This window comes from Semicossyphus pulcher, unplaced genomic scaffold (genome assembly GCF_022749685.1).
Source record: "Semicossyphus pulcher isolate SPU_LCO1_2020_fin unplaced genomic scaffold, fSemPul1.0.p SCAF_20, whole genome shotgun sequence".
Lineage (NCBI taxonomy): Eukaryota > Metazoa > Chordata > Actinopteri > Labriformes > Labridae > Semicossyphus > Semicossyphus pulcher.
In genome coordinates this window covers 9,283,430-9,306,673 of record NW_027211694.1, presented here as the reverse complement: position 1 = coordinate 9,306,673, position 23,244 = coordinate 9,283,430, and the positions used below count along the sequence as shown (strand labels likewise).

Genomic DNA, 23,244 nt, shown 5'->3' with positions numbered 1-23,244 from the left:
TGAATGGAGCATGCTCCGTGGACCGCCTCCTTTGAAGGCTGCAGCGCCTGGATTGGGACACAGCTATAGTGTGGGACTGAAGACACCTCTATTCACGCCTTTCGGCAGATGATCTGTGGTGACATATGAGGCACATATAAACCCTCTATTGCTCTTCACCTCTCTATGAACAACTCTACCGAGTAGGGCTAGTTAGCTACAGCTAATTAGTTTGGCCTCTGTTAAGACTTGAACTTCACCCGCACTTTAAATATGTTAAACTTATTGAAAATATACAGTACACCCTTAAGCAATGCACAGTGACGAGCAAAATTTTAAAAGTCCTCTAAGTTCAGGCAAGCCTAAGCGACTCATTTATCAGTAGATCCTCTCCAGCCCTGCAGAGAGAGGCTTCAGATAGCTAGCGGGCCCGCAAGGTCAACCGGAGAACAGGTTCTGATATGATAAACACTGTCTGGGGTCCTTGAGGGAAGCTGGTTAGGGTCAGAGACAATATTCCAGATCGACAGCGCCCGTGTCAATCCTGAGTAGGACATGTAAATGTTAAAAAGATTAAAAACTCATCATCTTTTTAGACGTGTGCCCCCCCTCCCCCTTCCGTCTCCGCCAATCACTAAACCCTGTTGAAAAAAAAAAGCCACGGAGAAGGAGGAGGGGCGGCGGAGCAGGGGCTATTGGCAGTGGAGATAATAGACGAAGGCAAATTGCGTTTCTCATCAGAAGTTTCATTAACCCCAGGACCCGCGTGGAGGGCATAATCTGTAACATTACCACTTCCTCACGTTTCCTGCTCGCGCTTAGTCGAGTCACCGAACACCTTTCACTACGTTCAAAATAGGAAGAGAGAAAAAAAAAAGTCCCAGGAGCGAGCTTCCAGACCTGGCAGGCAGGTGCCAATTCTGATTCTCTTTTATTCACATGCTTCCTGGTTAATTCAATCTCATGTTATGAAATAGGACCTCACTTATCTTTTCACATTTTCACAAGATAAAAGTCAGCTTCAATAGAAGACTGATATATTTCACAAGTTTCATGGACACACACACACACACCGAGTCGCTCACTTTCTCCTACTGTTTTCTTTTGTCTCTCCCTTCCTCTCTGCTGCACCTGGGAGACATCTTTAAGCAGGCTATTAGTCCAGCGCAGTGTGTGGGCTTTTGGCATATGAATATTTATAGCACATTGGAGAAGGTGTAGGAGGTTCAACCTTGACTACGGTGTAATCAGCACACATACTGACTCAGGCCATGATTTAGAGACAGCTGACCTGCTGAGAGCCTCACTCGATACCCAACTCTCCTGGATACACATAATCAATGTCCGCCTCATTACGGCCGTACCCTTTCAGGATTGGGCTGAACTTTGCAACTTTTTAACGAGATTCACATTCACATTCATCGTGCCATTTTTTTATTGTGTTCCTTAAAAAGAGCACGCTTGATAAATAGTCCAGGGTGACTTTTTTTTCTTCTCTCTCCTTAACAATACTCGGTGAGCTTGGTACATATTCAGCTGTGAGATGACCTTGCAAGGACAGAATACCTGAGTAAATGTCAGCCAGCATCATTGTTGTGTGATACTATAAATATAAGGGCCGATGCCTGAGGGAGTCGGCCATGAACAAAACTGTAAACCATGCTGACTATTAGTGTAAGAAAATATTGATACAGTTGCAATATTATGTTAAGTGTTGTTTTATTATGTTAAGTGTGTGGACTCCCAAAACACTGTAAATTTCTAATTAATAGTTTAATTTTTAAACATTAATTCCTTTGGTTTGAACAAAATGTAATTTATTGTATTGGAGGTAACAGCCTGGGCATAAAATATGTAAACTTTTTCTACCCAGCCTTAGGGTTGTGTAATCATCATCATCATAAAAAGACTAAACTTAAACTTTTTCATTTAAATAAATGTCTGTCAAGTCACCATCTATCACCAAATGAGGTAACACAATGGTGATAGAGCCTATGGCCCACTGATGAAAGCCTTTGCATTTGCAGTATATATTATTATTACAGACTGGGTGTCTGTGGCGACAAAAATCACAAGCGGCGCTCAGTTAGTGACGCGTTTTCCCATCACCCAGCAGTGGTTGGTCTGTCAGAGAGTGTAGGCGGAGCTAAGCGGCTGCTTTTCCGCTCTCAGTAATCTACTATGGCTGAACAAACAAAGAAAAGATCGATGACTACAGATACAACTTCAAAAATAAGTGAAAATCCAAAGAAAAAGAAACAAATTCGACGCTCAGATGAAGGCAAACAGTCTACAAATGAAAGCGAGGGAATTAAGAGTTAGAACCATGACGAAGGGAGCCAGCCGTGGACGTAAATTGGGAAGTGTGCTCCCAATTATTACCAGTGGGTGGCGCTCAAGAGCACGAAACTGAAATATTCGAGATTGTATCTTTAAAGTAGATTTAAATAAATTGCAATATATAGTAATGATTACAGGATTGCAAAATATCACAATATATTGAAACATAACACCTGTATTGTATCATATTGTATTGCATCGTATCGTGTCGTATCGCATTGCATCGTAACGTATAATATGGTATTGTATTGTATCTTTTCGTATCCTGTCGTGTCGTGTCGTGTCGTATCATATCGTATCGTATCGTATCGTATCATATTGTATTACATTGTATCTTCTTGCATATATATTTGCCGATACAAAGCCCTGTTAACTATTAAGAAAAACAGAGCCAATGCAAACACAAACTCTGTCCTTAATACAGCACATATACTGAGCGCATAAAAAGATGTAGAGTAGAGAAAAAAGTCCTTTCTATGTCTTTTTTTATTCATCCTGAAGACCTCTGTAACCTCTAAAACTTTCCATCTATACGTTTCCATACTGAAAGAGTCACGTATGGAAATGGAAATACACGGCAGTAAATACAACTTCATGTCCTCCAACAGTAAATGTAGAGCTTACATTCAGCCCCTCAATATAACCACACTTACCGCACTCCAAACCTGCTACAGAATAAGTGAGATATTGCAGTTTTTATCTTTGAATCTGAAAAACTAATTAGCATGAACAATGTGGGAATAACTTTATTAAACGTGGAGAAAAATGAAACATTGTTGTGAAAGTGGCCCCACAGCTAATGAAAAAAAACAGACGGACAAAGACGTGTTTTTGCGGAATGTGAATGAATAAATTCTATCAATTGTCCAATTGTGTTACTAATGTGCTCAAACTAAAAGGCTGTTGGCTCTAACTAAATGCAATGTCATATCGCAGGAGCCCTATGGCCAAATAAAAAGTGAACATGCACATACACACAAGCGCACACTGACCACCTCGGTCCCTTAATGAGGCCTGGTGGTTTGTTGTGTGAAACTGCGGAGGTGTCGTTTTAATCACTGGAGTCAGTGTGGCGTGGCATAAGTTGGCCCTTTTTTAATTACCTTACTGATTGAGCACAGTCAAGGATGGGGGAGCCTGCCCACACCGTGGATGCCAGCCTCTGTAGAACTAGCCCCCCCCTTACACCCCGTTCTGTACTTGTGTAATGAATAAGTAACATTCAGATGTCCTCTGCCGGATATGTCACGAGACGAGGGATGTGCACCCACATATTAAGAACAATGAGGCTACAAACTTTGTTGGAGTGATAGAGAGCAACTACATATACTCTCTCCTGACCAAAACAATGATACTCAATTAACCCTGCTATATCAGTGTGGTGTGATACTATATTATCTGTAGCGACACTTCACCTCATTTCTGTCATGTTATGAAAAATACGTGATTAAACGCAGTGCTGCCAAGAAACTTTGTTTTTCTTTGCACTTTTCAAATAAGATATTCTAGTTTGGCAAACTTGTTAGCAAAGGTTGCTTATTTGCAGCTGTATCAGATACAGAGCTACATTAGCATTCATTTGGAGTCATATATCTGGCCACCTGTTGAATGCAAGTTCAAAAATCCAGAGGAAAGGTCGAGCTCTTAAACAGGTAATTGTTTGCATCTGCACGAACTAGTTGCAAATTTCATCTGTCTGTTGTTTGGTCCTGTACAGGGAGGGTCGTGCTTTGGGTTTGTAGAGTTGAGCTGCTGAAAACAATTGCCTGTGTCGATCAGACATAGTTTTGCAGGCGGCAAAGCGCAAGGTGCACTGCACTTTTCTGTTGAAGCCTACGGTTAAAAAAAAGAGCAGTTATTTTGTAAACTGACAGATCTGTTCCCATTTATTTTGGCGAGCTAAAATACCTAACTTTGTGTTCAATAGATTAGTTATACCTGCATTTAAAAAAATGGACAGGCGGGGGGCCCTTGCTCTGTTTGATGGAGGGTGAGAGGCTGTTCCCAAAGACATTAAACACAGGGAAACAGAGATCTGTGTGGACCGCATGAGACCCTCAGAAAGAGGAAAGATCACGGCGAGTACCACCAGCTGGCCCAAGAGCTTCGCCTGGATGATGACCACAGAAGGCCCGCCTCTCCATTCATCCGATTGGACAATGAGGGAAAAAAACGGCAATGACGTCGAGCGCTTTGAGTTGAAGTTTTTTCGACTCGAGGCTCTCGGAGCGTTTCCCCAAAAACGCGAGGCACCCAGCGAAAAAACGCGAGGTGCTAAGCAACGCAAAAGCCGCGCGTAAAAATCTTCCCTCTCCTTGAAAACTAAACTAAAAAAACGCTCTGTCTTATCGGGACCTAACTCTGCATAGTCAGACCAGAAAACAAAGAGGCAAAGGAAACTATTGCTTTGTTTAGTCTCGCTATTTTGAGCGTTCTCCCGAACCACAGGAAGAAAAAGCGTTATTTCGACAGCTAGAGCTCCGCTGTGACAAGGCAGAATGGAGGGCCACTAATTACAGCATCAATTCATTAGCATTGTAACAAGAAAGAATTAATCATTTCATTAACAGTAAGGGAATGGCAATGAATCATAATATGACTAAGGCTACTGCGGGACCCATTTTTAAAATGAAGACTAATTACAAATTGTGAGAAAAGTTGGAGACAAAAAGCTTAAGGTGGCTCAAAGTAAACACCCACGCAATAAAAACATCATTAAAATTCAATAAAGCTGGACTTAAAGTAAATCCTCGGACAGTTCATTCCCTCATAACCTTTGCCTGTTAATTAAGCATGCTGCTGAAGAAGCGGCCCGTGCATTTCAGGATAAAATGAGCCATTGACAAAAACAATTAATTCCTTGTGTTTATATAAACGAGCATTTACTCCTGTCTCCTGTGAGAGGATGCTACAATAAAACTCACCGGCTGGTGCAGGAGGTGGCGGAGGAGGAGGCAAAGTCGACTCAGGTACTACCACTGGCTCAGGGACAGGAGCAGGGGTTACTGGCTCAACTGGGGGCTGAGGAGGAGGTGCAACTGGTTCACAAGGAGCAATAAACTCAGGCAAAGGAGAGGAAGCAAGTGGCTCAGCAGGCTGCGCGGACAAAACATCCTCTGAAGGATGCAGGGGCTGCGGCAGGATGATGGCAGGCTCAAAAACAGGAAGGGAGGACAAGGGTTCTGATTCAGGGAGAAGGGGAGCAATGAAGGGTTCAATCTGGACAGGAGGAGGAGCTGGCAAGGGTTCGGCTACAGATGGGGGAGCAATGGATTCAATTTCAATTGGAGGAGCAATGGGTTCGATTACGGTAGTAGATAAAGCAACAGACTGCATTATGGGAGGAGGAGATGGTTCAATTACAAGGGGAGCAGGAGCAAGCAGAGTGATCTCTTCCACCACAGCGGGAGCATGGCAGGGAGGAGGATCGGGAGGGAGAGACAAAATTAGCGGCTCAACAGCAGCAGGAGCAAGAGGAGGAGGTGCCTCCACAGGCTCAAAAGCAGGAGCAGCAACAGCATTAGCAGCAGCTTGGGGTGCTGAGGCTGGGAGCACCATGTCAACAATGGTGGGTGCTGCTACCTGTTCTGTAGGAGGTTGTGGAGGAGGAGGAGGTGGTGCTACCACAGTCTCTATGGCAGATGGAGCTGGTGGAGGAGGAGGAGCTGGTGGTGCAACAGGTTCTATAAGAGAAGGTGGAGGAGGCAAGGAGGTGATTGGGTCAAAGGGGGGAGGCACTGGCCTCAGGAGAGGAGGGGGGGTGAAGGTAGGCGCCGTGGAAGGAGGCGGAGAGGGAGCAGGGGGGAGCTTTGGAGGAGCTACAGGTTCCCTCATGCGGTTGATGACATTCTCAGAAAGCTGCAAAGAAGAGTGGAGAAAAGTTTCAGTAGAACAACAAGATGGATTAAATTTAACACTTAACAAACCTCAAACTGCATTTAGATTGAACAAACAAGGCACAAAATGGCTATGGACGTAGCCATATTCACCTGCTCCAAATTTCATGCTAAGCTAGTCAGCTCCTGGCTTTAGCATGATACTTAACAGACAGATAAATGAGTGGTTAAAATGTTTCTCAGCTAACTCTCTGCAAGAAAGCATAAAAAGGGTATTTTCCAAAACTGTTCTGAAGACTGTCATTTGTGTTTACCTGGAGAAGACAAAGCTTGATGTTCAATCCGTTTATGTAACCACAACAGCAGTAGTATTAACAGGATTACAACTACTGAAAAAAAACAACATTAGCCTTTCCTGATTCTTCGCCAAATAAGTAGAGCCGTGCCAATATAAGCCTTATCTGTTCGACTAAAGCCTCTCAATCTATATTTAACATTAGCTGACAGGCATGCACTGGAAGAAGCTGACAAACACTCAATTTCACCATTTGATGTATTCAACCTTACAAAAAATCGCCCAAACCATTACATTATCTATTACCAAGAAAGCAATGGGCAAGTTAGAGTAACTTTCATTCATAACTTGAGTGACTGACAGCAAAGCACGAGGATGGTGACGTCAACGTCAACATTCCGCCGGGCAAGGACATTCAAAACTGTACTGTGTGTACATCTCACAGCCACTGCAATAGTTCATAACTGTATTTTGAACTAAGTACTGACAACACTTCTGTAGATTAACCTACTTTGGAGATTTAAGAATGAATGAAAGGGCTAATGTCTGTACTGACAACTTAGCATAGCTACTTTTAGACCATATCACGTTAGCACTGTTGTAACGTTAGCACTCTTAGTATAGTATTTACGACAATGTTACAGAACATTTGCAATATTTTAATAGCTTATATCATTAGGAGGCAGTCACATAACACCTGTTTACTCAACACTAAGCAGGTTTGTATACTTTTACTTACCCGTATGCCCTTCACCACCGTTATATTCTCGTTCTCATCTGACTCAAACGACACGCGGCGGGTACTGTTGTTCGCTCCCATTGTCAGATCGTTGTTTTTATCTACATGTATTAAATGTATTCAATAATATCGTTTTTATATAGTTATAGTTTGATTTAGAGCCAGGTATAGCTGGCTAGGGCTAACACGCCACTGCTTCAGCACGTCCTCACTTCCTTAGCATGACGTATTCGAAAAACGTGCGATTTGATTGGACAGGAGCGTCATCTGTCCTAACATCAGCGATTATCATTGGACGTTCTTTGCAAGCGAAAGTGGGAGTGCAGCGCTACCTGTCAGACTTTCCAGTTGACTAGTGTATAAATTGACACCATCAGTATGTTACCTATTCATGTATGGCTTTGAGTACAGTTTGTACCCGAAGATAATTCGTCAAGATTTGACAATGACACTTGTGACATTACTTATATTATACCAACTGCAAAGGCAATGCAAATGCAAAAGGCTACGCTCTATGCAGTATGAAGACAATCCATATATTTTATAATAAAAATATTTTACAGGAGAAACCGTGCTCATTTGCTCTAATACATTTGTTAATTAAAAATATATGCTTAACAACTGTAAATGCTTTACAATTTAACATAAAATGGCTAAATTAAATATAGCCAATACATAAAATGTTGTCTTAAAGCTCCTGTGAGGAATTTTTCACTGGTTATGAAACAAACTGAAATTAATTCTGATGACTCTATATGAGCTACAAAAGCAAACCAGATCATCCACAACAAGATTGATTATTTCTATATAGTTATTTGTAATGCCTGAAACTGCTGGCAGGTTGGAAGTGTCAGACGAAGCAATTTACGGCACGTTGCATTTGTTTACGTTTTCCAGGGCAGAAATTTAAAGTGAGTGATACATATGACTGTTAAAAGAAAGCAGGATGAGATTTTGTTGTTAAAAAACACCACTTAAGCATGTACAGGACAAAATCAACAAAGAGATAGGAGGTACTGCTTTGTCCACAGGGGGCGCCAAAATCAACATAAACCAAAAGTTCCTCACAGGAGCTTTAATTACAAGAATTAATATATCATTTCAATCCTTGCATTATAACTAGAATCGTGGTAGGTTAAAAAGTCAACATTTTTCTTTTTGTTATTTTAGTTTCTGCTTATCTTTAACTCAACAATAATAATTAAGAAAAACAATGGAACAAGAATATGAGAGGTGTAGACACAGGGAGACGAGCAGATGGGTTGTTTAAAGTATGCCACCAGAATGACGGAACAATATTGTCAGATTGATTTTAAAAATGCAGAGTGAAAGAATGAGTTGCCAAACCCATCAGGGAAAGCAGAGACAGTGCCTGAAATGGAAATAGAGCTGCAATGAGAAAAGAAGGAGAGGAAATAGAGATGGAAACAGGGACCCATTACTAAGCCAAATTCAGTAGCTGAGTTCTGATTGAGAGCCTTTGCGTCTGAACTGGTCCAACATCCTGAGATTCATTCTCATATTGGAGCTTAAGCTATAGTGATATTATGTGTTTTGGATTTTAATGATCAGTATTGCTATTTTATTATCTAAATATATATATATATATATATATCTGCCTTCTGCCCCCAGGAGAGGAGTCAGGGAGATGCAGAAGAAATCCTACTTTCAGCACCACAGGTGTGGACAGTTCTCACACCGAAAAGTGGGTCCATGAGGTTGAACTGATATAATAAAAGAAGGCTTCGCTTGGTTTCGAAAAAATATGCATCAAGGAGAGATGATGTTATAAGGAATGACAGGTAATAAGAATCATCCTCTAAACTTGATATATTACACATACACAATAACCTAATACAGCTTCCTATTACCGGTATGATCTTCTTAGCTGATTTTTGTGTATTCTGCAATATGTATCTGTGCTGTGCACACATAAATCAATCACAATCTATTTAAAGAATTCATTGTGGATCTGTATACTGTAAGCACAGTCAAATTTTCTGCGTAATATACAGTAAACTTTAATCAAATATATTTCCAATATGAAACTGCGTACCTGAATGGCTGACAGTGCTGTATGTGCAAATAGAAACATATAAAGTTCAGATATGAGGGTAAAAAAGCAAAGATAAGGAAAAGATTTATGAGTAAATTCAATCAATCACCAGGAATATGCTGACAAAAAGTATGTCTCACTTTGATTTATAGCAGATGACATGTAGTGATTATTCCAGCAATGAGAGCAAAGGACACATGCACGACTGTGGACCATTCATTAAATTTAGTCATGCGGTACACAACATATACAGTCATTTTTAGGTGGATTTATACATTTACACATATTGCAGTACAATTAATGCAAAGTTTAGTTATTTTGCCATGAATAGATTTCCCTAACATCTACAAAAAGTCTACAATTAAAATGTGTCACGTTTCAAGTCAGAAACAAAAAGGGAAGAGGACCCAGGTGCAGACCTTGAGATATTTAATTTAACAGAAAAAAACAAGAGCTTACTTTTTAAGTCCAGGGAAACAAAATCCAATGTAAAGGTCTAATGGAAAATGCAACAAAAACAGGAGAAAATCACAAGGAGCCACGAGGAGAAAGCACAGGTAATACTAAAGGGCTCACAAGATATGCTAAGGGGATCACGACAAAGGCATATGACAAGAATACCAAAAAAATAAAATACAACACTAAACAAGAACTGACACCAGGAGACAAAGTGACAGAGTAAAGCAGGAAATAACGTGAACCCAAAATACAAATCAAAACCATAACTAAACTAGCATAACTTATGTCAAACTGTTAGATATTAAATAACAAGAATTAAGCAATATTACATGAGAAGGATTGTTTATCTGTGGCCTACAACCGAATCACAGCCGTGATGATATTCCGGGCAACATCTCCACCTGGAGTGTGATATTGCTTTTATACAACTGTTACGCAAGCGGCAAATAGTAAAAAGTAACGATCAACAACTTTTTCGCTCCACTAACTCAACTAGTTCAACAACTTAACTGAAACTGGACTTTTGTTGCCGAGCAACCCAAACCTGCACTCTGTGTCTACAGGTTACCACAGATCAGCTGTTTTCATCATGTACATTTATCTGTTTGTTCTAATTTAACATCAACAAGTGAAATAAGAGTCTGCTGTGTGATTCAGAGGTACCAGCTTGATCAGTGTGAACATACACGGTCTGCTGTAATTAACAGTATTCAGAACACCTGGCTGAGGCGGAGTGATACACAGAGTGAGAAGTCCCAGTGTTCTGCTCTACAGTATATCAGCACTTATGGAATGCCTCTTATCCAATCAGATTACTTGGTTGGACTTAACTGTTGTATGATATGCAGTAATGCCCTGTGCGGACTTTCATTACCTATGTGTTATTTCAACAAGAAACCTTTACCTTGCCATTCTACACTTATCTGCAGGTGTTGCATTAAGTTGGCGATGTGTGACACAAGTTGTAATTGATCTGTTTCAAAATCCAGAAGGCACAAAAAAGATGCAATGTTTTGCTGTTTGTCTTACATTTCCATGGAAACAAGACTTTTCCTCTTTTAATCACCAAGAAATCATTTCATTCCAAGTTTCCAAAGGGCATCGTTGGAGAGGTGAAAATTCTGTATTTACACAACCCTCTTATCATTCCTCTGTGTTTCCTTTAATGATACTTATTAAAGCTATTATCATTAAACCATCAGTTAATTAGCAACACGAAATTACTTTAAGATAGATTCTGAAGACCAAGGACGATAAATATTTAAATCTGAGGAAAGCACCTGATAAATGCATGCAAGCTTCTTTTATGTTCGAAAAATTGCCTCCTACAGTATTTTCTTTACTGAACGTAAGATGAAGGACACAGAGGGGATGGAGCATTTGCATTGAGATCCATACATTAAAAGATCATATAGGCATGTCCTACAAAGACCTTATTGTTCCTGTATTCAATCCACACATAGGTCAGTCAGTCAAAGCAATCACTTAGTGTCTGAACGCACAACAAGCTGAGAGAAATAACCTTGGTGCAGCGTTATTGGAGAAAAGAAGCTGTAGATTAGTTGGACTGATGGGGCTTAGGCTGCAGAGAAAGGTGATAAGAACTTCAAAATTAAACTTGGACCTGAGAAGCTTGGCACCTTTCAAAGAAAAACAGCAACTCCCGGATGACACAGTGATTGTTTCTTTTTTTTTGGAAGGGACACAAAGATCTCCCACAATGTTATCTCGTCAGTCCACCAGCGCATCAATCAAGGCCCAGGCTGTTGGGAATCGACCCCTTTTGCTCCAGGATCAATGCCCTCTCCCATTCTCATCGGTACAGCAGAGATTGTCAGAGATACAGCGCAGGAGAGCACCGCCAAAACCAGCACTTTATGTTCTAAATGGGGGAGGCTATTAACTCACTCGGTCTCTCTCTCCTTTTTTTCCCTGGCTCGACCTTTCCTTTATAAGTCTCAAGAGGACTAGATTGAAAGTGTTTCAATGAAGCAGTGTTTCTCTATTGTGATATTGGTATTGTAAATGACTAAGATATCAATAATACACGGCAAATTATCTTTGTCTGTACCCACTGCATGAGTGTGAATACATATTTTGTCATCTGGATTATAGAAATCTCTGATGACAAATTAAGAACGATTTAATAACTATCGTCAAATTTAGAGTTTAAAGACTGTTTGAATGGATGATTTGTCTGTTCAAATATTTATATTATAAAAAGACATAATGTTTTGTCAAGTTTATGTTTTAAATTAAACCCAGCAAAACACCCTAAATGTGTAAAATGGGTTATGAAATATCTATTTCAATCCAAAAAGAGAAACCCTGAAAACAAAGAGATTATTATTTACCTTCCAAACATTTGTTTTATTTATTTCTATGTTTTGTAGCCTGTATCTATGTATTAAAACCCTTTGGTTTCCCATTTTTTACTTTAAAAAACGAAGGAATGCAGAATATATGTACTACGACGGAAAAGACCTATTGTCCTACAACTCCCAGAATTCCTTAGTGTAACCTCGCGCTTCTGTCTTCCTGTTTGGGTGCCGCAGCTGGAAAAAATGGCAGCTGACACAGGAAGATACAGGAGTGCAGTTAGCAAAAACAAAGACCCTTCTGGTCTTCTTATCTCTGTCATAAGGTAAGGTTTGTTACATTATTTATATTAAGTTAGCGGTGCTGCTAAAACGTTAGACAGCTCATGGACTATACTCGCATTTGCGGACAGACACTGAATGACTAGCTTTAATGCTAAAGCTACATGCTACTAACATCCTTCCTGTAATGTTGATAGTATGAAAGAAATATAAGCTCACACATTTACCTTTAGTATTTACAATATAAATACTAGTGAGGGTCAATATTAACAGCAATTATACTTATTCCGGAATCGGAAGGAAGTGTAGCATGCTAAATTTCCAGTTCGTCTCTTATTCGTGTCACAAACGTCAATGATTTCCCATTTAATCATAACATTCAGCCCTATGAGTGCTGCAAGTCGTCCGTACCATGCAATACAGGAAAATGTTTAACTTGCATAACGGAAATAAAGTATTGCTTTTTAAAGTAGGAGGATCAGTCTAACATCTTCTGCTGTTTTTTGACCACACAACTACTTATGCTGCTGTTAGATGTTACAGCATAATTGTACCTGTTCATGTTGCTATGCTACCTGTTTTGTTAGGGTGTACTGTCACAAAAAAGTCCCTTACTGACACTGACATCTTCAGCCTTTTTCTGCCTTTTTAATTAGAGGAAGTGCCATGTCTTTGCTCTCCCCTCCAACATTAGTGCTTCATTCAGGCTCATTTTAATTCAGACTCATCTGTCCTTCTTCTCTGATGTAGGACTCTGTCCAGCAGCGATGATGTTGAGGACAGGGAGACGGAGAAGGGTCGTTTGGAGGAGGCCTTTGAGACATGCGACAGGGATCTCGATGAACTCATTGTTCAGCATTATGCTGAACTTACCACCGCCATCAGGACCTACCAGAGCATCACCGAGCGCATCACCAGCTCCCGCAACAAAATCAAACAGGTAGGAAGGAAGGACACTGGGCAAAATGTATCTGGAGGGTTGTCAAAGCTATGACTAGAATTCAGGCTCTCATTGATTTTAATGGATTTCAGAGCAGTGGCAGAAAGCTGTGTAATTAAAAACACATCACGTATTTCATTTATGATAATTTGTCTCTTCAAACATTTTAAGTGTTTTTTTTTTATCTCAGTTTTTAGGCTTTCATTATTCTCCAAGACTGAAAAACTGACTTAATTAACACAAATCCCATCCACCCAAATGAAACTGGTGGCTTCACAATTGCCAGTTGTAGTCTGAATCTGTCGCCCTCTGGGCATAATTTTCTCTATCACACTTAAAAAAATATTTGAAATGGGGTCTTGGCCCCTTGTTCCTCTTAATGAGCAAGTGAATACAGATTTGGTAAAAAAAAAAGTCATCAAGTGTTGAATTTTTTTTCTTCTTCTTCTATCTTTAAAGGATAAAAAAGTCTTGTTACAGTAGAAAACGAACACGTCTTACTTCTAACATTAACCCTGATCTTTTCAAGTATCCAAGTTAGATCTGATGCTGTGAGCACTCCAGTTTGTAGATAACCTGGACCCTGCCACTGAACCAGAACTATGATAATAATAATGAACTTATTTATACAGCATTTTCAAAATAAAGTTACAAAGTGCCTTACATAAATAGATCAGGATCATAACATTTAAATAACAAATAAAATTGAATGTGTGACGCAACATTATAGTAACAGACACGTTGGATATAAAACAGTTTGCTTTTATTATATTAAAGTTGTTTTACAAAGACAAGTCCTCAGAAGTGATATAAAGATGTCACTTAGTCTGCTGAGTGTCAGAACCTCCTGAGGTCTAATCAGCCATAAGTGGAAACACCTGTTTGTTATGCAAAGCCTTTCAAAGTAATTGGCAGTTGTTTCAACGCTCTGATGTACTAATGGAGAAAATTTACAAAAACACTCACACGAGTAACCCAAGTGTTTCAAAAAGTTTCAAAGGATTTGATCACTTCTCTCCTTTCTCTATTTACCTACTATATATATTTCTCAAAGAGGCTTCTAAGTAGATATTGTTAATGTTACACAGTATTTTTTGTACCTCTTATTCCTGTTCCAGTTAGCAAAAACTGTTTGTAGTTGTATCGTCCAAGCTAGCAAAATTGTTAACTTAAGTGGAGCTTGTTACAAGTCAGCTAGCAAGCTTGTTAGCTAATGAGACAATGAGTTACGAAGGGACCACTTGCTTGGCTAGTTGGTTCACAGTAAACATGCAAGCAAGTTTGGAATATGCTAGCAGCTGTTTAGTTTAGTTTAGTTTGTTTTGTGTTTTTTGACAGGGGCTGCGCACAACACAACTGTTATCTATATAGCTAATTTACATCTGTGGTCCCTGGGCAGGGAGATCTAAAAAAACACACATGACAATACAAACAATTAAAAATAATACAATTTTGACAAACAGTATATGACATAAAAGCAACACACATTGCAAAGCTACCTTTTCTTCTCTCGATGTTGGAGGACGGTTCCATACAAAGGTCAAAACCAGTGATCACATGACTGGTTTGCCTGTCAGTAACTGTACTATAAAGTTTACTCCTACAGGACATTTTGTTTTCCAGAATGGACGTAATTTTATTCAGGATTGACTTTTAGTCTCTTCACTCATGTAACAAACAAAACAGTCAAATGTTTTTGCTACAACAAGTGAAGTTGGAGAATAAAACTCTCAAAGCTAGCAAACTTGCTAATGTTAGTTAGGCTGTAAAGCAAGCCTGTTAGCTTAGGGGACAATAAATTAACATATAAACAAGACTAGGTCAAAACCTAGTATGTGGACGTAGGTGAGGACAGCGGACGAGCAGCGGAGGAGCAGCCTCACCTACTCCCTGAACAAAGTATCCAGAGCTGTATAGACAGAGAGTCGCATCAGTGGAGGTCCAAAATGCTCCATGATCCACCATAGTAAACCATATAAAAGTACCGTCACTCACTGACTCAGTCACATACAGACCCATGTGCAGGGTTGACCCTGGCGGTCAGCCAAAAATACGATAGAATAAAAGTACTATTCACTCATGTCTCACATCTTTCCTATATCCATTTTTCGTCACTAAAAATTTGATTTACTTAATAAAAGTGAACCCAGAAAATCGGGTTTGTTGCAGGAAGAAAGGGGGAACTCGAGGAAGTAAAGCTGTCCTGGATCTTATTTCAAGGCACTGACTTTCAGTAGTTTTGCAACAACACTACTCTATGTTCACATCAAGTTTATCCTTAATTAGACAGTAGAGAAGGAGAAGAAGCCACACGTTTTTTCAGCAAAGAACAAAAAGGATATGTTGGCACAAACTTAACTGGGCATGAAATTGAAGTTAAAAGGTAAATCAGTCAATCTACATTATAGATCTAACTCTTCTGGAAGTAGTCTGCATTAGAGGTTTTATTATTCCCTAGTGTTTTTATTTTTACTGGAGCTTTCAAATGTAAACACACATGAATGTCTTGAGGAGTCAGAAGGACCTTTCAATATTTGTCGTAATGGCTTGAGCTTTCCTTTTAAGAATGCTTTTGTTCATAGGTAATAGAGTAGCTTAAATATGCCTAGTGGACAGGTATTATGTCTTACTATTTTTTTAATGTCGACTGGCTCTTCCCTGCAGGTGAAGGAGAACCTCCTGTCCTGTAAGATGCTGCTCCACTGCAAAAGGGACGAGCTGAGGAAGCTGTGGATAGAGGGCATCGAGCACAAGCACGTCCTCCAGCTGCTGGACGAGATTGAAAGCATCAAGCAGGTGCCTCAGCGGCTGGAGGCCTATATGGCAAGCAAGCACTACCTTCATGCCACAGATATGCTGGTGAGTAGCCTAATTGCCAGAGGTGTGGTTGTACTGGGGGAATTTTGTGTGTCTGAGCTGCACAGTACTGTATTAAAGCAAATCGAGAGCAGGGAGACAGACAGAAAGAAGGAAGACATGATAGATTTGGTCCTCTAGATAGTTTATTCTCCTGTTGGCTCAAGGGTAAACAAGCTGCAAACGTTTTGACTGAATGTATATGAGGCAATAGTGAGGCAGAACGGTGCTGCTTAGAGCCGTGCTGTGCTCAGTATACATACATAAACACCGGTGTCTGTGAAGTGTTGCTGCTAAGGTGATTTCCTGGCGCCTGTCATCCCCTTTAAAGAATCCTTTTCTAGCCTTGAACAGCCCAGTGGATGCAGCTCTTTTACTTCAAGCGAACATCATCTGAGTGCAGAGAGGGCGCTGCAGGTGTGTACGTATGGCTGTACTCTTGTTCTTTTGATGTGTGTTTGCAGCACGCTCCACAGGGGAGCTGGAGGATGGCATTGAGGACTAAACGACCCGGCTCTCTGATGTCTCTGTTCCTTTCCTTCCTCCCTTTCCTCTGTCACTCCCACACATCTTCCTTCAGACTTTGGTAATAATTAGTTTGCTAGAATGGAGTTATCTGAGGAGGAGGGAAAAAAGGGGGATGATGGTACGCCCAAAGGACCATGAAAAATCCTCTTTGTGGGCGAGGAGAGGAGAGGAGAGGAGTGGAGCTCGGTTCAACCTGTGCGCCGCCAGTACAGCGCGTTTTGAAAGGTTGTGGAGAGTTCAAAGTCTGTTGGACGCTTCGGCTCTGTCTTGCAAACTTCAAATGAGCTTTATTTGATCAGAATGGTGCAGTTTCATGGGTATGTAGAAAGCAAACTTTAAAGCATATTTTATTTGCCTCTACAGATGAAAACTCTGTTGGATGCATTAGTTCTACCTTTTCCCTCAGTGACATATTTATTCGGCTCATGAATAAATAATCCACTTTAGATAACATACGCTCAAGCCAAAGTAGAGGATGTTAAAGTTATTTGAATAGTTTATGAATGAAATCTGTGAACCTTCGTGTTTCTTGTTAGGAAAGTTGATTAACCCATTAGTGGAGTTTTATGATTTCCTTCACAGCACTTAAAATTCCAGCTGAGCGAAGAACAAATCCATTGAAATGTTAAGTCAAAGTATGAGGCCACTGCAGCAGTTTTACTTAAACGGCTATTTTTAGTTGTGATCCACATGGGGTAGCAGGCCGTCGGGGTCAGCCCTACACATGGGTCTGTATGCGACTGACTGACTGACTGAGTGAGGGAGTGAGTGACAGTACTTTCACAGCCGTAGAGAGAGAGTTACGACGATCGCAATGGCGGATCATGGAGCATATAGGACCTCCACTGACGCGACTCTCTGTCTATACGGCTCAGGATATATTGTTCGGGGAGTAGGCGGGGCTGCTCCTCCGCTGCTCCTCCGCTGCTCCTCCGCTGCTCCTCCGCTGTCCTCTCCTACGTCCGCAGCGCGCACCTGCTTTCAAACACGTTGTCATCGGCCTCATAAGGACAGTCCTTGTAACACATTGGCCACAAAAGCGCACCTTGACCTGATGCGGTCAGCCACATACTACATTTTGACCTAGTCTTGTTTGATTTCTACCCCCCAAAAAACTCTAAACCAATAGGTTAGGAGTATCACATCTTCTGCCTGTGTGTGTGTGCATGTGTTTGAGAGTTCGTTGTGTATATGTACATGTGTTTTTGCATGTGTATGTTTGTGTGTAAATGTGTTTTGAGACACCTCAAAGGGCTTTGGCTAATCAGAATACATTCATTTCTATGGGCCCATAAGCCGTTAGCATGCATCCTTGAAATACATTGGAAATGAATGGGAGCCATGTTGGAAACGCCTGGTTTTGAAGCTAAGTTTCCCTTCATTTCTTCCCTAAAAGTTGATTGAAGAATATATTTTTTAGGATTAATTCTTACTTGAGTGTATGTGGCCTTTAAGTGCACGAGAGGTTTTGAACATGTGATCACAGGAACCTGTATTTCCTGTAGTTTATTTAGTAAAAAATCAAAAAAACCTGACTACCCTTGTGTCTATCAACTAAAATGAGTATGTTACAGAGATGGCTGTTTCTCAAAAATTACAAGGAGTTATCATTGGATTCAGAACAACTTAAATTCAATAATAAACACACTCAATCAGTGTAAATTGGACAATGACAAATGAATGTTAATGTTAATGTTACTTTTCTCTTTTTTTTCTTGCGTTTTTTTACCCTTTTTTGTCAATTAAATTAAGGCATGATAAATATTCACCTCCACCTCCAGCAGAACAAATTCTGTGGGACTTAATACACTAAAGTTAGCTGATAGTCATTAATGGGTTAAGGGCTTTGTGAGACAAGTTGTTCTGTTGTGTATAAGCCAACTGTAAAAATAATGTCTTTCTTTGAACAAGTCAGTTAAAAACTACATGCACGTATATGGAGAGTTTAATGAGAGTGAAAAAAACTCAACACAAACTTCAGCTGCACTTGAAACTAGCCAAAAGGAATCATGTCCTCCCCAAAGAGTGTAATATCTAGGTTTTTATGAGGACTGTAACATCATCCTGCCTGGCTGTGTCACTTTGCTGAGAATCCCTGATGTGTTTATTCCCATCATGCTGTCACTCATTAAGCACTCATCTGTCAGATTAACGTCTCCCTGGTTCTCACAGGCGCCTTCTGTTCCTTCTTTTCTATTCACCCTTTATTTCATTCGCTCCTTTACAAAAGTTGTAATGTAACTTCCTTGCACCTCTCTCTTTCACTGCCTCACGCTCTACATGTGTCCGTGTGTCTTTATGTGAGTCATGTCTCTGAGGGTTGACGATTAGAATTCAGACTCTGCTCACTGTCGGCCACTGAATGGCAGTCTTAGACCCCATGGGGTTGCTTAAAACGAGACTGGCTGTGGCTCCAGAAAAAGTCCTGTCCTCCCTTCCGCTCTGCTTTCTTCTCCTCTCCCTTGCTCAGGTATACCTTCCTTCCCCTCGCTCCCTTGCTCCTGTAGTAGCACAAAATCCAGATGCAGACATAAAACTGCTGAAACCCACCCTTGGAGCTCAGGGCTTAGTGATAAACTGTCTCTCTTCTTCTCTTCTCTCCTGAGCAAATTCACCAGAGGCTTCATATCCCTCATTATCCTGACAGGCCCGGTCCCCTAATGATATTAACCAACCTTCCTCTGTCATCCCAGCCCAATGGTAATGAGATATCCCCCATCTCACCCCCCACACAGAAACATAAGCGTTAACTGATTTACAGTTATACAATCACACGCATAAAACCATACACAGTCACATCTGAGACGCGTACACACACACACACAGGACACGCAAAGCCTCGCAGGCATGCCGAGTTATTCTATTAAGCCAAAGCAGGCTGATCATGCGGCGCATTAGCTCATCTTGTCACTAATGTGGCTCTCATTTGCATCAACACACACTTGACCCAATGCCCCCTGCCCAGCGTCCTCCCTCCCCCTGCCTACCCATTCCCTCCTGGCCTGCTGGAGCCATGCAAATATTTTTCACAGTGCTGTCACCAGGCCATTAGAGCCCTTCAAACTCGCACAGAAATACACATACATGCAGAATGGGACATTTTATTTAATGGCACTGGAATTTATTAATTGTAAACATATTACAGCTGCTGCTGCAAACACAAACTGAGAGGTTGGAAGGAGGGAGGGTGAGTTTGGAGGTATCAAGAGCATTCTCAGTTTCATGTTGTTTTTTGGAGAGAAATATATTCTTTATATATTTTTCATGACTATGTTTATTTAAATTTTTTCAATTAGTTTAAAGGATTGTATTTAGTATCGCTGTAAAAACATCCAAGCTTCACCATTGCTTATCTCTATAAACAGACATCAACAGTATGCATATAAATCAATGACTGTATAAAAAGATGGACGACGCGTCTCCATGTGCTCTCATTGTACAAAAATTGAAGCCAAAATACCCCCGAGGCGGGCGCTGCCATCATGTATTGGCGACGTTTGGTGTAGCCAGAGCTGCGCAGTAGAGATCTGTGGGTGAAGCCGCTGTAGCCACTTCCGCTAACCAAAACATAGACTCAAATTACCGGAAAAAACTCAGCAAGGATCCTGCATGTCGGCGTGTTTAACAGCAGAACAGCTTCTTGTGTTGGTCAGAAGCAGATATTCACAGATATGTAAACATCAATGACTGTAGTGATTGTTTTAGTTACGTCTCCTCTCGCTGATCGTCTACTCTGCTAATCCAGAACAGATCGGCTGCAGGAGTCGCATTTGTCAACAGAGCTGTCAATCATCCTTTTGACAGCATCAAATAACTAATTAAAAATAAACTTGTCAGACAAATGAACACTTGGACGTGAATCAGCATGATAAGAACTAACTATAATGACAGAAACCGTGTTTGAGAAACATTTATTTGGCGTGTATTTAGATTTTATAGTTTGACTCATGTCCCATCTGTTAACATGGAGGAGGCGGGCTTTATGACCTTTGCTGCAGCCAGTCAGCAGGGGGCGATAGAGATGATTTGGCTTCACTTTTAGGGAGCTGTCATGTCGTCCATCTTTTTATACAGTCTGTGATGTAAATGCAGAATCGGTAGGCGAAGGGCAATATTTTAGCATCCCCAAAAATCTGCAGAATCCTTCAAATGAGGGTTTTCGGGATGAATTGGGCTCAAAAAATGTTTTAAAAACTTTTGCTCTGATAGATTTTGCTCTTTAATAAACACTGGAAGGACAAAATGTGACTCCCTCGTGGATTCGACTGTCATTTCAATCATGTTTCCATTAGACATGCTGTATGATTTTGGCTCTTTTTCCATAGAGGAACACTAACCCGAGGCTAGTCGGATGAAATATGATGATACAGGATGTATAGCCTTAATGCAATTATTGGTGGGTAAGAATTAAATAAGAGGTCCTTGAGAGTGTTTTTCCTGTAGGTAATGATCCTATAGTTGTAGGTTGTTTTACGGCGTGTCGAGCTAAAATGACCTGTGTGCCTGTCTGCATTTTCTGATCTTGGTTGAGTAATGTGTTTTCTAGGGCTTTCTATTCTTTCAGCTATCCTGCAAAGACAAATACTTCAAATCAAGACACGAGAATAAGTATGTGATTTGAGATACAACGCACTGATTGTTGTTGCATGTATGTTGTAAAATGAAGGTGTCTGCCGTGGAGTCCCTGGAAGGCCCGCTGCTACAGGTGGAGGGGCTCGGAGATCTGCGCCTGGAGCTCCACAGCAAGAAGCTCAACATCCACGATGTGCTCATCGATGAGCTGCACAGACACCTGTACATCAAGTCCACGAGCCGCCTGGGACACAAGAACAAGGACAAAAATGCTGCTCGCCTTCCAGGGTAAGAGGCGGTTTCATACATATCCTAGGTTGCAACCATTCGGGTGTCCTGTGGCACTATAAAGTCATCAGGGGATGCTTGGGTGTTTACTTGATTGTGCATGCTTGGAAAACATGGCATTAGTGTTTCATAATGGCTTCTGTTGTTGTGCATGGACTTACAAAATTTTGCACTTCAAACTTCAACGTCTAACTTTCAAGTACAGTGAGTAGGGATTTGGGATTTAATTCTATTTTCTCTGTATTAAAATCTCCATTAAAGCTGTAGTTATCCTTTTTATGAGTCCACACAACAAACATTAAATAAAATCATTTCATTTTCTTGGAGTTTTATCTCTAATATACTCTATAGAAACGGAGAAAGTGGGGTCGTTAAAGTCCAAGATGGTTATAAAACACATCTTTTAACTAGTTCAGCTGGCTTGTCTGGTCTAAGGTACCAAAAGCCTTTATTGTGCGCCTATAGTCAGCCTTTATTCTTTGAAAAGTTTAGACTGTGTAAATGTTTGTTCATTATAAGTTATTCCATTGCTCAGACAACTTGCCTGTTATTTATGAGACGTGAAAGGCAAGCCAATTACTGACAAAAACAATTAGATCTTATGGAACTTGTTGCTTCTATATCTTTGTACTTTTTGCTGTGAAGTTCCAAAGACACAGAGAAACGAGCACCGCACATCATTTATTGTAAGGAGGCAAACATCAACATCACTGCATTATTGTTGTTGTAGGAGAGATTCTAAAGGTGCAACTGTAAGAACATTCAGCATATGTACACGCTTTTTCTTGTTTGGTGTCCTGAAAGCAAACATTTTTTAAACCTTTAAATGTCGGTTGCCAATTATTTGCAGTAAATATGACGACAAACATGCAACAAATAATGTAGGTTTTGCAGCCGCCAGGAGAATAACCTCTGTGACCTAAAGGACAGAATCTCAGTTTCGTGATGTTGCCGTATAACTTATTAGGTATAATGCGGCGCAATGGTTCCATACACGCTCTTTATGTTGTTGTGTTCTGTGGAAGGCATTCAGTTAAAGTGTTTGTGCTTTTACACACGTGTCTGTCTGCGCCTGTGTGTGTGTGGGGCGCAGTAATTACGACGGCGGTGGGTTGCCGAGGTACAGTGATTTATTACAGAGGGTCAGCCAGTGACAGGTCCCGGCCTTCCTGTATTGGGTCGCCTCTAACAACAAGCCAGCCTCCATACACCCCACTCACTTAGCAGGCACACTGTGTTTATACCGCCCAAGTTAAAGGACCTGGATTGTGTCCACCTCAGGCTTAAGGCTTGATAAATGGCTCATTGGAAAGCAGCAGCAATCCCACCTAGAGATGCAAGGCGTTCTGTTATAACAGTAGATTGTTTTTGTTTGAGATCAGCAGGTTAGTGGATGCGTTTCTGTAGCAGCATACTAAACTTTTATTTATGTGCAAAAAGCGATTACTGCTGCGTGTTTCTCTCATCCATCTTGTTTTTCATGAGACAGAAAGCATAATATTTCATACCATGCCTTTATCTTATACAACAGTTAGTTCCGACCAAGCATTCAATGAGTGTTGATATGGAGAACAACATCACTGGGACTTTTTGCTCTGTGTATCACTCCGCCTCAGCCAGGTGTTCTGAATACTGTTAATTAACATGAAAGCAGACTGCGTGTGCCTACACTGATCCAGCTGGTACCTCTGAATCACACAGCAGACTCTTATATCACTGGTTGATGATAAATTAAAACAGATAAATGTACATGATA

At 40.7% G+C, this 23,244-nt stretch overlaps 2 protein-coding genes across 5 annotated transcripts in view; one reads left to right on the top strand and one right to left on the bottom strand.

Moving 5' to 3' along the window:
* chchd3a (coiled-coil-helix-coiled-coil-helix domain containing 3a) overlaps nt 1-7,395 on the bottom strand; it is a 75,514-nt gene extending 68,119 nt beyond the window's left edge. For 2 of the 4 annotated variants that reach the window (XM_069671217.1, XM_069671218.1), the window contains exons 1-3: nt 7,190-7,395; nt 5,902-6,177; nt 5,244-5,340 (exon numbers count right to left, since the gene is read on the bottom strand). In XM_069671217.1, the coding sequence (XP_069527318.1) occupies nt 5,244-5,340; nt 5,902-6,177; nt 7,190-7,270 (454 nt within the window). In that variant the 5' untranslated portion in view covers nt 7,271-7,395. The other 2 variants (XM_069671214.1, XM_069671215.1) reach the window with 1 other exon arrangement.
* A 4,870-nt stretch (nt 7,396-12,265) lies between these two features.
* Nucleotides 12,266-23,244, top strand: part of exoc4 (exocyst complex component 4) — a 132,664-nt gene continuing 121,685 nt past the window's right edge. Inside the window, exons 1-4 of the mRNA XM_069671506.1 lie at nt 12,266-12,348; nt 13,055-13,244; nt 15,909-16,103; nt 21,295-21,488. Of these exons, the coding sequence (XP_069527607.1) occupies nt 12,269-12,348; nt 13,055-13,244; nt 15,909-16,103; nt 21,295-21,488 (659 nt within the window). The 5' untranslated portion in view covers nt 12,266-12,268. The remainder of the gene's footprint in view (nt 12,349-13,054; nt 13,245-15,908; nt 16,104-21,294; nt 21,489-23,244) is intronic.